This window comes from Rhipicephalus sanguineus, chromosome 5 (assembly GCF_013339695.2).
Source record: "Rhipicephalus sanguineus isolate Rsan-2018 chromosome 5, BIME_Rsan_1.4, whole genome shotgun sequence".
Classification (NCBI taxonomy): domain Eukaryota; kingdom Metazoa; phylum Arthropoda; class Arachnida; order Ixodida; family Ixodidae; genus Rhipicephalus; species Rhipicephalus sanguineus.
Genome location: NC_051180.1, coordinates 166,260,619 through 166,276,673, shown reverse-complemented (window position 1 = coordinate 166,276,673; position 16,055 = coordinate 166,260,619). Strand labels below are relative to the sequence as shown.

At 48.5% G+C, this 16,055-nt stretch overlaps 2 protein-coding genes across 2 annotated transcripts in view; one reads left to right on the top strand and one right to left on the bottom strand.

Annotated features, from left to right (window-relative positions):
* The window catches only part of LOC125758653 (uncharacterized), a 48,781-nt gene that overhangs the window by 27,341 nt on the left and 5,385 nt on the right, over nt 1–16,055 (top strand). The window lies entirely within an intron of this gene.
* On the bottom strand, nt 2,184–9,595 carry LOC119394410 (facilitated trehalose transporter Tret1-like). The gene is made up of 4 exons (XM_049415776.1): nt 9,479–9,595; nt 6,067–6,283; nt 4,588–4,855; nt 2,184–3,730 (listed from the first exon to the last, which is right to left on the bottom strand). Exons 2-4 carry the CDS (start codon nt 6,201–6,203, stop codon nt 3,221–3,223), a joined length of 915 nt encoding a protein of 304 aa, XP_049271733.1. The 5' UTR covers nt 6,204–6,283; nt 9,479–9,595; the 3' UTR covers nt 2,184–3,220.

The window sequence follows — 16,055 nt, the reverse complement described above, 5'->3', positions numbered from 1 at the left end:
AACGCTTCCAGAAGGATGTCTCCTGAATCAAGCGCGGCGTTCTCAAATGAACGGTAAGTTTCCAATTTATTCAGCGGCAATCGTTCGGCAACAATTCCGCTCAAGTGCACATATCTCTGGACCTCGCACTGACCCGGCCAGCGAGCTCCACCATTCCACCATTGCCTGGACTATCGAACGTCAGTGCGCTTACTGTTATCGCGTGTGTACAGCAACGCGCCATATAACTAGGATAAAAAAAAAAACAAGATGCACCGCGAGTGGATTTAACATTGGCAGTAACTACCCGTTTTATTTTCAAAAACTCCGCACTTGGCAATACAGGAAACAAACAAAACGACACGCATTTATTGATTACAACTATCAGTGAACGTATATCTTCGCGGCCATTGACGCTCAGTGAGCCATATGGAACAAAGGTATGCAGGTAATTAAAAAAAAAAAAAAACAGGCCGCATTAAGAAAACGTTGATGTTGCCGTTCGTGACAATGCAAATGTACTACACGTAAAACATGCGTTAGCGAGAAGGCGCAAATTAAGCAACTGGGACAAATGCTGAATGACGGCCTGGAAGACTCGTCATACAAATGCTTGCGTATGCAGCAAGAACAGATTACGTGTGCCTACTGACACACGTAAACTAGATAGCTAGTTTGACAAAAAGCGTGGAACGAAAATTGAGGAAGCCGGCAGTAAATTACCGTTTCTTGTAAACAGCTGGAATAGGACGCGTAAATGTGTAGTTGCAGCCTGTCAGAGAGGCTTTCGTCGAACGAAAGCCTCGAGAAAGCTGAATTTTATCGAAAATTACCTTACGAACATTCAAGTATGCAGAGGTGCACGCTCATACGCGTACCAGTGACGGGCTTAACGCTGCTTTTAAGTCCACGCGGCGCGGGTGTATGGAGAATTGGAGAATCGGTACATGTTTCGAGAACAGTACTTGTGGGCACATTGCGCTCTATATGACACAATTATGCGAAAAAAGCCGACGGCAACCGCGGTATCTATCACATATCCATACGCGCGGCATCTAGCGCATATGCGTAAGGGGAGAAGACACATGAATAGCAAATTCACGTTGCACAGAAAAAAAAATCAATTGCCCTGTACTGTGTAAGAACGCGGGGGCACCATAAACACGTACAAGCTGCCCATGATGAATGGTAGAGGCGAAATGACCCATATTTTACCCTTTTTTTTTTAAACTTTTGAGCATGCATGGTTCAGGTAAAGAGCAGCGTCCATTTCACAAAAAGCAATTTCTCTAGAATTGCTCGTAAGAGAGAATTTGAGATAATGCTGATGCCAGAAATATCATCAGCGAAGGAAAGTGCCCAAATGGCGAGGAGCATTTACTTAAGAAAGTTCAGCCCCGGAAGAGTAGGCCGATTATTTGCTGCTGCTGCTTCTTGTGTAAAGTACAGTACTCATGAATTTTAACAGGACAGTTTAAGGCTAAGTAACGCACATACTTTCGTTTCCACAGTCTTCAGTTCGGGCCATATCGGCGTAATTTCGATTCGAATGCGTACATCATCCAACATTATCCTCAGAGACCAGATTCGTCGCGATATGACCTGGTTATACTAGGCAATTTCTCATGCTAGTCGTTATACTAAAAAAATTGATGTCGCCTTCGAATCCGTGAGTACTGTACATGTGATTAGATTCACAAGTCGCAAAATTTCATGAAAATTTAGCTGAAAATGTTAACTTTTCCTTACGGTGAGTCTCGCGCCTTATTAGGCTAAGACACTTGTCCAAAAGTTCGCTCGGGCGCGTAAGGCTGTGTAGTGTATGTCACCTGTTTTAGCGATAACAACCCGAACTAAAGCATCACGGTATCTTGGTAAAGCTCCTTTTGCTCCTCGTCATGTCAGTACACCTTGAGAACAGTTTGGCTGAGCACCGACCTTGTTCCAAACTAAATTGCAGAGGGCAGCCAGTAATCGTAAGTACTAGAACATGTTGCAGTAATATCTTCACGGCGCTCCCGCGTTAGGCGTAACAGATTGTCACTCGGTTCATCCCTTACCGAACTACTTGCCTGTTTTTGTTTGTTCGCTGGTTTGTCAATTGGCTGTTCTTCCAATCCAGACCTCATATGGTGTCTGTGCCGTCCTGTACAAGCGCTCGTAGCTGCATTTAAACTTGTTGAGCACTTCATGCGGCAGCAGTTTCACGTAAAGCTTAGGACTTAATACTGTCGTAGCGCGCGCAGATATGATGACAGTAAGCCGAGAGTTCTGCTTCTTTTCACATATGTGTGCAATACATCCTGTCCTATGGCACGATGTGCTCTAAGTAAATGTCGAAAATCACGAAACGGATCATTTTCAGGACAAAAAAGAAAGCTACTGACTTTCCGTGAGCCCTCTTTTGTTACTTTTTCAAGAAAAGCGGATTTTGAGGCTCCTAATTAAAATAATTATGAGCATAATTATACAGCATAGTGTTTTGGGGAGTCCACTGTAATGACGTACTGCATAAGTTTCCCGTGGCATCACATACGCGCCTTTCCCTACAGAAACGTTCCATATGCCATTTGAGTACATATGTTTCCGTACGATTCCGAAGGAACTATAGGTCAACTATATGGAAAGTAGATTGATTTCTTAAGGAAACATATGAATGGCATAGGAAACGTTTCAGTAGAGTTACGACCGCCTTTCCCTGAGTGAGCAGTGCAAATATGGAATGTCTGAAGCATTAACAATGCGCAACTTTGTGTTGCTCGCAGCGCCACAGTCCTCGCTTGACAAACCTACATTATAACGCCATGTACAAAATCAAAACGCACACACTCTGGTAATAAAATCAAAGCAGGCAGTGTGTCCATTCGACTGTTCATCAGTCGGAGGCTACAGGCGTGGGTGGGAACGTTTCCGAGCATCCAGTTAATACCGCGATGAAAGCACATATGTAGTCGTAGCCGCATCAATTCTTGCTGTGCGTGCGACAGCGTCCACGCCCTAAAAAGCCGCTTTGGAAGCCCCTGAGATTTCCATAGAGATCACCTTCTGCGGAATGTTGGCGAGAACGTGCAAGCTTCATCGAGAGGAGATAACGAAAAATGTGGACTAGATTAAATTCGTTGGACTGACTGTCAGTTGTCGTGTTTAAAACACAACGGGACGAACTTGACGTTGTGGCCACCAATCGTCATGGTTTCATCTTCACACTACGCGCATTCGAAGGATGCGATTCACCGAAAAGCTAGTCGTCGAAGGATTCTTCCTGTTCGGACCGTCGTGAGCCGAAGATCTCTTCAATTTCTTCGAGAGTCTTTCCCTTCGTCTCCGGCAGCAAAGCGGCCACAAGTATGAAGCCAGCGGCCATGAAGCTCGCGTAGAACCAGTAGACCCCGGCCTCGCCCACCAACGCCATCATGTCGTTGTATTCCTTGGCGACGAGCGTGCCGCAGGAGAAGTAGAAGAATATCAGGAAGCTGGCGGCTCCGCACTTGACCCGCAGCGGTAGAATTTCGCCCAGGAGTATCGAAGGCACCGGGCTCAGGCCCACGGAGAAGCCCAGAAAGTAGAGACACAGGGAGAACAGGGGCAGCCAGCCGTAAGAGTGCACGAAGCTAGGGCCCAGTGTGCGCTTGAAGTGGTAGAAGCAGCCCAGGATGACGAGGCTGATGCCGGACACCGCTGTCGAGAAGAGCATGAGGGGCCGACGACCAAGGCGATCCGTGAGTTGCGTGGCGAGGCCCACGCACACCACCTACGACCGGAAGAGGGACTACAGCTCGCAAAAACAAAAACTTCATTTCGAGAAATTCATTGAGACCTTTTGTCAGGACCTACGTGAACCCGTCAGACAGCATTTGGAACGCGCGATTTCGAAAGCACCACGTTTGCTGAAGAAATGCCTTCTGCGCGGGGAAACGCGGCTACAGCTGTCACACACAGCCAAAACTATAGTGACGCACTACACTGAACTTCCGGCTCAGTTTGGGCCTTAAGGATGGGGAGGTAGATATCACGCGATCAACCTTAGGGCAAGTACATCAGCTCCAGATCGCACCCACGACACACCATGGTAGCAGGCAGGAAAGACCCAGGATCCAATAACGCGGTGGCCGACGCCATGAGGACTGATGACGAGGCGTCAGTTCCTCACGTTCTTGTGCTCCTCGTCTTTCCTTCGCTGCTGCCCACCTGGCTCACGTAGCTCGAACTTGCGCTCTGCGAATGCTGAAATTCTACCACTCCTTTGGGAATTCAGTGTAATAAAAGAGTCAAAGGGTACTACATTTTTGACATTGTCTAATTCCGCCAGGTTGGCATTCTGAGCCATTAAGTTACGGAGCATCATCCCTGATAGCCAATCAAAGCTGACATGATGGCAAAATTGAGTTTCCTGAATTGCTGCCGGATTGTGCTCATAGCATGAACGCGCTGTGCCCGATTTCGGTCATGCGCAAGTGCGTTTCTTGTTCACTAAGCATCCATCGCATAAAGCAATGACTTGAGGGAATCTTGCCTACACTTACGTTATTTTAACCTTCTTACTTTCATTGCGAAAGGCAGGCGTATTATCTTTAACATCTTGTTTACTAACTGGCAATCTAAAATCACCTGCACGGCACCCACGACGATGGTGCTGTCGGCCGCCGACAGGCCTGTACCGGCCGTGGTGAAGATATCTTGGGTGTAGAATAGCATGACCACGATGCCCGAGAATTGCTGCAAGAAGAAGGCAGCCAGCGTGCACAGAAACGGCTTGTACACCCAGGGTCTCCCCAGCTCGGCCAGGGTCAGCGGTGATTCAAGGTCGGCCGTGACTGCTTCATGCATGGCTCCGAACTCTACGGCCACGTCCGGTCCGCGATAGAACTGGAGAGCCCTAGAACGTGAGAATGAGACGTAGTAAAATTTTGGCTCCATAGGACATCTTTTGATGGTTCTCCAACGCAACTGGCGGAAGGGAGAGTAAGCAAGTCGTCATTGAACTGACCCTGACTGCGTCGCATGGATTAGGAAGCACTGCAGTAACAATTCAATACTAGCTCACTCGTCGTTGGTCAATATGACTCTTAACCAGCTCGTATAGCTATCACCTTGAGGCTCTGTTGATAAGTAAATACTGATTACGAAAATTTCATGTTCACAGAGCATAAAACAAGACAAAGTGTTTGATTTCTGTACTCCTCACCGCCCTTCGTCTTTGGGATGTTATTGGTAGGTTACATCATGCGTGGGATATTCTCACGCAAATAAATGAAATTAGATACATGTACTGGACCATTCATCACTGAATTTTGCGAAGGGGTGAGGAGGGAATGGTTAGAGGGCAAATGCCTAATCCTTCACTGCACGGGGTAAATGACACAAATCTCATTTGGACCCTGACCGCGATACACAAGATGGATTTCATCTTCATTTCACATTTAAAAAGGTAATAGGCATCATTTATCGGTTTCGCACTGCATTGCTTGACTCGACGTAGGCCGGGAAGATGGCGCCTTCCATGAGTTACCAACTCTTTATTACAGATGCGAGGTGGACTAGTTGGTCCGAAGTACTGACTTGCGACATATCTAATTAGCGCAAAAAGGAACGAAGGACAAGACGAAGAAAACAAGCACAGCTATACGTCCTGTCTGTATCCTTTGGCTTGTCATTCGTTTTGTGTGTGTGTGTGTGTGTGTGTGTGTGCGTGTGTGCGTGTGTGCGTGTGTGTGTGTGTGTGTGTGTGTGTGTGTGTGTGTGTGTGTGTGTGTGTGTGTGTGTGTGTGTCTGTGTGTGTGTGTGTGTGTGTGTGTGTGTGTGTGTGTGTGTGTGTGTGTGTGTGTGTGTGTGTGTGTGTGTGTGTGTGTGTGTGTGTGTGTGTGTGTGTGTGTGTGTGTAACCTCTCGCAATATCAAGAAAGTTCGCAAGCTGCTTTCGGTATCGCGATGGGCCCTTTCGATGACCAGTGGAGTGTCAGTCTCGTTCAGTCATTACATAATGCATGCAGTGCTCCAGGCGATCGAATCGTAATCCTCCAGCATATTCCAGCGAAACCGAAAGCTCCCAATTTTGTAGGCTGACAATAACGGCACCCTCTGATCTCACCTGAGCGCCGAATCCTGGCGCCCCACTTGCAGCAACCAGCGAGGAGAACCGGCAAGCATGGGCAAGAGGACGGCCATGATGACAGGCGGGACGATGCATAATGCTGCCAGCAAGTCATAGTGACACCACTTGCCCATACGTAGGCCGTTAGTATACCGAAAGTGATTGCCATCGTGCACACGGTGTCCAGAAGACCCCGTACCTCCTTGGGACTCACCTGCAGGCAAGAAAAAATTGCACCATACTGTGCTACATATCCAGGACTTCATATATCAGGCCGATGGCAGTGCTGGATGTTACCCATCGCAGCTTTATCTCACTGGACCGCCCCTGATGGCGGCAAACATGATTCGCTTGGAGGCGTAATTTTGAAAACGTCGTAAATATGCCTAAATATACTACTTTCATTCTTGTGACACACACGTTATGAACAGTCCAGTAGAAAAGGCACACAAGAACAAGACATATGACTCATTCACGATCAGAATTTGCTCTGTCGTGGCTGTGCGTATGCCACAAGCTCAGATTCCTTATTTCTTTTCCTCTTCTGCAGTGCATGTGTGCAAGTTCCGCATGTCTCTTTAGCCCGACAGAAGGGGGCGTTAGCATCGTTTTACGTTGGTCAGAGTGATCATCATTTTTGCTGATTTACAGAGGCGAACATTACATACATAGGTAGGATAGGTAGGATTCAGTGTGACTTGAACTCATTTTGCCAGAATATAGAGCACCTATTCTCAATCAATTAGGGATTGCAACCGTTCACAATGTGTAGTTCCTGCCATGCTTTAGTTCCCTTCATAAAGTATTTCTAATAACAAGCGAAATTAATCATTTCATTCCTTACTCTTCCTTGTTATAATATTGGGGCGGCGATTTTAGTATCCGGGTTCGCGTGGAATATGTAGCGAACAATGTGGCGCGATACAAGTAACCAGTACGGACCTCTGCACAGAATAGACCCGACGTGTAGCGTTTGTATGCCACGAGGACTAACCAAGCAAGATGAAGCGTGCATTCACCGGTTTAGACTCGGCGTTGCCTACACGAAATGCTTCAAGCACAAGATCAGGCAGTCGGACACGCCTACGTGCACCACATGTAACACTCGGGAAGATTTAAAACACGTCCTCAGCGACTGTTCCCGTTACGACGCAGAACGACAGATTCTAAAGGCAGCAGTGCATTTGCAATGCGGCTTGAGCTTGGAACTGCGGCACCTTCTCGACCCGTGGCAAGACAACGCTTGTGCGATGCGCGACACTAAAGCGCTGTTGGTGTTTTTGAGAACCGCTGGACTTAACGAAACTTTATGAATGACTCTTTTGTATATATGCGTGTGTTTGTGAATCTACGCATTATTTTTGTGCATATCTGATCACTGCATATATTAAGTCACCACCCGACCCCTGGACTCGCAAGCCAGGCGATAAACCAGGCTAACATCTCCGGGAATTTCATTAAAGATTGTTATCTCTCTCTATTGGGACTCAAAGCGATGCAAGGATATCGGTGACCGTCTTCGTCCCGCCCCCCAAAGGGCGTAACTAGGGGAGGGGGGGGGTAGTTCAACCCCCTAACTCTTTTTTCAGTTTGCATGTGTGTATGTACAGCCACGTATACATACACACGCGCGCACATATAGAGGCGTAGTACCACTTGTTATGACTGGCAGTCGGTGGCGATGCGCTGACCATGAGAATCTGCGGGCGAGGCGTTCTCACACTGCTAGAACACCTGCATCCTTCCACGAAACGGAATTTCTGGGACGACGAGTGACCAACAATGGGCAGAATCTCGGCCTCAAGGTCTGGGACGGCAAGGCCGGAGACAATGGGCCACCTGGGCTTGGCTGGTACGCTGCCGAAGTGACCTGACGGGTATATTTGGACAGGAGTCTCCACAAACCTTTTTCTGCCCTTCGGGGAAGAACTGCAGGAGCAAGCACGTTCTGCCTTCGGGGAAAGAACTGCAGGAGCAAGCACGTTCTGCCTTCGCGGAAAGAATCGGAGGGGCAAGCACGAGGAACCTGTTGTCCTGCTTCCCCCACCTGCGTGCCGTCAACCGCCGGACCCTTGCTGCTTCAAGTGTGCAACGACCCCTCAGCGACAGTGAAATGGACTGTGCCATGGTGGGTGTGGTCGTGTGTGTGATTGGTGGTCATCAAGAAAGAGGAGCCAAACTGAGGGGTTAAAACGACGGTGCTGAGTGAGAAATGGGGCTCTGAGCCCTCGGTAACAGGCTCATCCAATTCGCTCGTCGCTGAACTCTGACCTTGTCACGATGTAAACTGAGTGTACAAAAAGTGCCAGTAAACTTGTTATTGTTTTCCCATCTTGCTAACATCAGTTCCTCAACCCGGAGACTCGACTACGCTACCAAACGGAGTCCGGGTACGACGCTGCCCTATCGTAGCAACAACCTGTTGCCGATGAGGGATGGATTCAAATACCCAGGCACGACACACTCCCAGAATAAAACCTGGCTGCGCCCTTGTGCCCACTCTGTCCTTCGCTTCTGTCTCTGAAGCCTTACCCTTCCATTCCCACATTACGTGGGAATGCCAATCGCGGCCCCCAGACGTCAATTCTCCCCTTTTGGGGACACAATCTCGATCAAGGCAGTGGGAGAGCTGGCTTGCTAGCAAGGATCGGGAGAGCCAGCTGGCTCTGCTCGACCAAGCCCAGCGAGCCGCAAAGGCCAGTGGAGCCCTGGACTAAGGACCCCACCCACTTGCCTAGAAACGTTATAGAGGCAATAAATGTTTTTACTATTGAGCGAGCTGGCTCGCACTACCCGAAATTATGCCCCAGTTAGATCCAGAGGCTTCTCGTGGTGAATGATGATTTACCACCATCTTCTGGAGGTTACCTTCCATTAATAATGATTTCTTGGGTTTTAGGTGCCAAAAGCACGATATGATTATGAAGCAGGCTGTATTGGGTACTCCGGAATAATTTTGACCTCTTGGGGTTCCTCAACGTAGACTTAAATCTGTGTATACGGGTGTTCTTTGCACTTTCCCCACATCGAAATGGAGCTGCCGTCGTACCCGCACCCTCGAGCTTAGCGGCGCGACACCTTGGCTACTACGGTGGGTACGGCCATCAGAACGCCGCCTCCAATATTGGAGCGCCATCTCCATGAACGAAGTCTGCTCGGAATGTAGTTTTCTGCTTCATGTGAAAGTGTGGCGCTGCCGAACTAGGCGCTCTGTAGTGAACTAAGATCGAGCTCTATCTTGTACTTCTCTTGACTCTCACCTTGCTTAAGACAAGCTAATAAATTCTGTGTGACCGCCAAGCTAGACATGTTCAATAATACACTTATGGCTTGGAATCATGTGCTGCGGTTAAGAGACGAGATTATATCTTTAACACCAGAGACAGCAATATAAGTTTTCTGTAGTTACCTCAGAGATAAAGACCGGCACGGCTAGTGCAGCAACACCCGTTGCCAGTCCCGAGAATGTGCGGCCTAGCAGCAGCATCCAGACTGCGGAACCCGTGGCTATCAGGATCCAACCGGCTATGTGGAAGACAGCAGTGAGCAGGAAGGTGTATCGTCGCCCGAGGTACCGGATAGACGGTCCTGGATAGAAATGTAACAACAGTTTCGTTTTAAATTGTAAAAAAAAAGTGATTTTATTTATTCTTTTTGCGAGCGGTCTCCGACTTTGCTAATCTTGGACGGTGATGTTTGCGCCAGTTTCCATTAAATTTATGAACGAGTGCTCGAAAGTTTAGCTGCACAGTTAACAAAATGTAGATAAGAAAGGCTAGGCGTGCGCCCTTGCAAAAGCTTTGCGGATCTCATTAAATTATATAATTATTCCCACGAAAACGTTTCACCACAACAATGTCAGGTAACGTAGAAACATTGTTGCAGTAGGCAAAACGTTCCACAACGTGGGTTGTTTTTCCAAAGACTCCCAAAAAAATTTAAGGACACGGATTCCGAAGAGGAAGAAAATTTTGTCGAAACATCCAAAGTAAACTGTAAGATGCGGTGGACTACCACAGACGTTGAACGTATGATCAATGTGCTACCAACTATGATTCACTAACTATTAATTACTTTGTGGCGCATGTTTCTATACTTTAGAAGTGTAGCCGGTGAGTTTCTCGGAGACAAATACAGGCATGGAATGAAATCGTCGGGCGGCGTTAAATTCAGAGAGACGCGACATCAATCCTGCGATAAAAATGCACTGTTGTTCCACTTACTTTTCGAACAAACCGCCTTTTTGAGCAATGTAGCAGACAATTTAGCCGAACGACCAAGTATTCGGTAGCAGTATCGAATGAACGTCGCGCAACTGGTATCACCAAAAAAAAAATTCGTTCGGGGTGATAGTACAAGTACGCCTTGCGAAAACGCCGGATACAATTCGTCGATTTCACTAAGGGCCGTGAAGCTCTTAAAGTTTTGTGGAGCCCCAGTATTAATATGGGGACGGATTACCAGCGAAGCTGTATTCGCGTTACGGCCGTATGCGCCGATCCGTTCGTTTTTCCGGCGTGAGCGATTGCATGCGTTCTTCCTCTTTTGCATGGTCCCGCTTTTGCTGCCTGCACATGCGTTGCTGCTGTCGACGCGTCTCCTCTTTGTGAACTTTTTTCTCCGGCGTGCACCCTCTGCGCCGTCGCGGCGGCTTGCCTTCTCCGGTTTCTCGCAGTGCTATACGTCGCGGAAAAAATCAAGCGCCGACCAATCGTTAAAACACACACACAAAGACAAAGACGTTTCGGTCCCGCTACGGGGACCTTGTTCATTGTGAACAAGGTCCCCGTAGCGGGACCGAAACGTGAAGAAGGTCCAGCGGTACCGAAACGTCTTTGTCTTTGTGTGTGTGTGTTTTAACGATTGGTCGGCGCTTGATTTTTCCGCCATGAACTTTCCCGACCAGAGGGGTTTCCGTCGAACCCTGGACTTAAGTACTATACGCCGTACTACAGCAGCGCCACCATCCAACGCCGAGGCAAGCGCCACCACGTGAGCGCGCTCCGCCAGATGCGCCGCCTCCATTCTTTATTTCTACGTGCGGTGTCTACATACGTACGCGAGCCGGCCAAAATACCTCCCGGCGTGAACGCATATGGGCTAGAGGTAAACGGCTTCGCTGTTAAAAGTTAATCAGCAAATCTTAGCGAACATCAACGGACATTCCAGTCTATGTAAACTTGCCTCCGACCAGTCCTCCGACGAGCGCTCCGATGTTGAGCAGCGATCCGAACCAGCTGCTCTCGTTCTCGGTCAAGTGCATCCGTTGGCGCATGTCCGGCAACGCCGGGGACGAGTACCCGACGGAGAGTCCGTAAGAGACCGCCGCCATTGCGGCAGCTAGTTCGGCGAGTAGTAGGTGCAGGCGTCCATCGGAGTCTTCGTTGCATGACCTCTTCGTCCACGGACACCGCCTCCGCCGCCGACGCTGCCATTGTTCGGCCATCAGCGAAGGCCAATGGCGGCGAGCGTCGGCCGCTGGTGGCTCTGTGCTGGCTTCCCGGTGCCTTGTCGCACTGGAACAACGACACGAGGCTTTTTTTGTTATTACAGAAAGCACCGCAGTTACCTAAAACAAGCGGGCACAATATTAGGACGCATACACGGGTAAGTAGATGGTACGTTAGAACATCGTTCATGCGTTCTTGAAAAAAAAATGCGGGGATAAACGTACTATCCGGGAAAGCGCAATCCAATTTCACTAAAACATCGCGCATTTTCGCTTGATAACGATATCGCGAACGTTGGGAAATCGTATGAAACGGGACCGTATCAATGAGGTTATGCTGTATATGCACAGGACGAGCGGCTGATCGATCTTTCGGATTGATTTTGGCTGATTGACTTTTCAGACCTTTGTGGTCCAACCATTTAACACTGCATACACGTGTCGAAATGATCGAGTGCAGTGTTTACGCAAAATTAAACAAGACTTGGGAGCGGGATGGCTGATATGCTGTGAGTAGAATTGGGGCGTGGTTAAGCGTTTCACTTTTGTGTCCATTTAAATACCGCAGTATGCCTTCGCGAGTTAAACTTCCCAGGGCTCAGGAATCAGTTGTCAGAGACGCTATTGTGGTGCTCTCCGGATAAATTTTGACCACTTACATGGAGCACGATTCGTGCGCGTTTGCACATTGACCCGCGTGGGTAAGCAAAGCGCCGCAGCCGGGAACAAACCCGCGACCTTTGCTCGGACAGTTGAACGTCATAGTCGAGGAACCACTGTAGTGGGCAAGTTTCAGGAGCCCTTTCCCTATCGGGGAAATGGGGAAACGTCATAGTCGAGGAAACACTGCAGTGGATAAGTTAGGAGCCATTTCCCTATCGGGGAAATGGGGGCAAGCGAAGCTTGGCGTGGGCGTGCTTTCTTTATTTCTTTCTTTCCTTCTTTCTTCTTTCTTTCTTCTTTCTTTTTCTTTCTTTCTTTCTTCTTTCTTTCTTCTTCTTTCTTCTTTCTTTCTTTCTTCTTTCTTCTTTCTTTCTTTCTTTCTGTCTATCGCATTGCTCAATGCTCCCTCCTAACGTAAGCGTTCAGTTTTTTTTTTTTTTTTGTTAGGTAGCGGCCGTCCCCGGAACGCTGTTTTCAGGCTGAATCGGCATGGCGTCTTTCATCTTCTTTCCATCGTTCGTCAACCTCTAGAACGGCCCAACGAAAGGACCATCACCACGATCACGGAAACGCGGGTTAGGAATTTAATTTTCTCGATATCCAAATTTTCCTGAATGCGGAATTCCTGATATCGACCTTACGCGTTGCACAGCAGATCGCTTTCAGTCCGCCTACACGAAATGTTTCAATGAAGCGAAATAGCAAGTGTAGTGCTTCGTTTTTTTTTTTCTTTTTTTTTGCATCGTTGGTAGAATGCGTTCGCATGCTTCAGCTCAGTAATAATGGGCAAGCATGGGCGCGTGGCCTAATGGTCAAGGCACTCGATATGGGGCGGGATGACCCGGGTTGAAACCTCAATCCTCGGAAGAAAAACTTTTGTTTTATTTATCATTTCTTTGGTGCGCACCAGTTGTGGGTGAGTTGGTTTTTTTTGTTTTGGAACACCATCACCAGCTTCACAGGTCATTAATACATGCTTCGCTTGAAAAGTCCACCAAGGAAGCGGGGTACGTGATTCGCTTTTCCACGAAACGATTTTCTTTGCGCGGTACCTCGCGGATAGCGAGCGAAAACGCTCAGACAGTGTGAGTCAACTTTTGCATCCCGAATGTCGCAGTCTCTCTGAGAACCAATCTTATCAAAGCTGCCCTATCAAGTCCATGAGGCGCACATAGTTAAGTTTGCATGACTGCTGCAACGATCACTCGCCGATCTACAATTCGTGTTTACAGCGGGGTGCGAAGAAACCCACTCTTGCAGGATGCAACACTCGATTTCACGGTTGCGAGCTTCATTGTCCTGGTTGCCTCAGAAGAAGCGTCATGCTCTTTTGGCGAGAACAACTTCGTACCTCTCCCTCTCCAAGCCCCCCCCCCACCCCCCCAAAAAAAAAAAAGCAGAAAGAATGATGAATGCGTCGATGTACTACTCTTTGAAAAGGGAGCACTGAAACAGCTGACGGTAGCTGCTTACGACATTGGCTTAATGCGTCAACCCCCCTCTCCCGCCCCCCCCCCCCCCCACACACACACTGCTGTCTGCAACGCAACTGGGAGAGACAGTATGGCATGCCAGCAGGGATAGAAAGCACGAACTGCGGGAAGCACATATGAAAGGCGTGTCAAATAGGAGCCGTGAAACGACTACAGTGATATCCGTGTACAGACTCAGCAGCTAAACCTTCCCACATAGCACTTCTCGTCGGCGTTGTCACGTACCACGGTGAGTGAAATGATTTCGCAATTCTAACTTTCCCGAGGTCCGTCGATGGAGCTTGAACTCTGCCCAACTCGAAAGCAGCGTACTGAGCTAGGTGGCGACTCGCACAGGCGTGCACACAGGGGAGGTGGGGGGGGGGGGGGCGCAACCTCGCCCCCCCCCTGCCTAATCATCTAAGGGGGGCTCATAGTGCAATAGCGCAAGAAAACACAGGGACATGCCTGTATCGTCTAGCGCCTGCTTGTATCGTCTCTCTTGCCTGTGTCCCTGTGTTTTCTTACGCTATTGCACTATGCATTCGTACCAACTAGCTCGGCTTTCCGTACTAAAGGGGCTAGTGAAGAGCCCTGCGCCCGCCTATGGTGGCGAAAGTGCAGGAAATGCGACCCCGGTTATCACCAAGTGTCACAGAGAACATCACGTGTTCTCGCGTCACCCGCGAATTCCCCGATTAAGGAGATCCGCACGAACCGCACCACAGTGGTACGAAAGATGCGCTTTGTCGGCTGTCTTCGCTTTTGCCTGCCTCACTATACAAACCACCTGATTTCAGGCTTGTGTGATTATATTGAAGTTGCACCATCGAATGTAAGTTTTAAGTCGATCATGCAGGCTGTCACTAAATGACATTACATTGGTAAAATGATCCTTCAGAGCGCACTCATCTGGCTGTAAATGTTTTATATTACAGCCGGGAAATGAGAACGCGAAATTCACTTTCTTTGAACTTCGCGCCGAAACCTGAGCGATGGCCTACACCGAGAGCGTGAGGCCGCGGGTAATGTGATACCATGATACCATGTAATGGATACCATGAGTCACAAAATAAATGAAAAAATAAACAAATAAATAAATAAGCTACCTTCGGGTAGTTATTTATTTTTATTCATTTACTCTTATTCTGAGTGCAATGGGAAGAGATCACACTGAGCGTCAGGACTGTCACCATATCGACGGAGCGTGAGAAACTTTGTTCGTGCTTTACAATGTTATTAAAGATAACGACAACAGTCCGACGTAAAGGGAACGAAGTTTATCACTGGTGCAGCATGTGCAGTCTCTCAAATGAATCGGGGGTATTTCACGCAGAATAGCAATGGCTATATTGAGCGTGCGTGATGATAAATTGTAGTCTGAGAGCCTGCTTTTGCGATGGATAGTCAATTAGCTCTTTTCTTTCTTTTTTTTTTCCTTACTATAAAGCACGACATCGCTCGTCAACAATTGCTTTTAATCTGCTTCGTATTAACTCATGACTTCGCATCTCGCGAAAACGCTGACCTAATTGTACGCCAGATAAAATGCGATATTAATGCTCAATACTGCAGTATGCCACGTCAGCGATAAGTGTGTTATCAGCTGGAGGATGAGAAGGTACGGTGACTGTTTCATTTATTGAAATATAAAGGACGACTCCTGCTGCAGTAAAACATCCGGAATGAGGTAGCACGCTGTAAAGGAAGTCGAGATAGTCATTCCTGCCAGGACGTAGCAAAACCCATATATCACCCATTTTAAACATGTAACATCTGCCCGCAGGAAGAAGCGAGAGGAGAAAGAGAAAAAATCACCAATCTCCCGCTAAAGGGGAACATGAGGCGTGCGAAGCAGCGTTTCGGCATGTCGAGCCCGCTTTCAGAGGGGAGTGGAAAGGGGAAGTGGAGAGGGGGAGGGGAGATGGGTGAGAGGGGGAGGGAATGAAGAGGGGAAAGGGGAGAGGGGAGGCAGAAGTGGATGGAGAGGGTTTGCGCATGCGCAGTAAGGGTGGTCACGCAGCACACCACCGGTTTGATCTCCGCCATAAGATGCTTCGCATCTAAAAAAAACAGCTCACTAACGTCAAACCTGGGGAAGTGCGAAGCACGTCAATAGAAATGAGAGGGACAGCGTCCTCTCATTGCTACAAACAGCGTCGCACACAGCGTCCATTTCAGAGAAACAGAGCTTTTCCTCAGCAGGCAGGCCAGGCAGGCCAGGCAGGCAGGCAAAGAACTTTATTTGATACTGAGACGGACGCTCATCCCCCTTAGGGGGTGACATCGGCCAACGCGCCGTCATTTTGCCGCCGGACAAGCGCACGTGGCGTTGTCTGTCGCGGCGAGCGCGCGTTATCGGCCCAGCGAACGTCTTTTGCCACTGGCAGCAGACGCGCCGT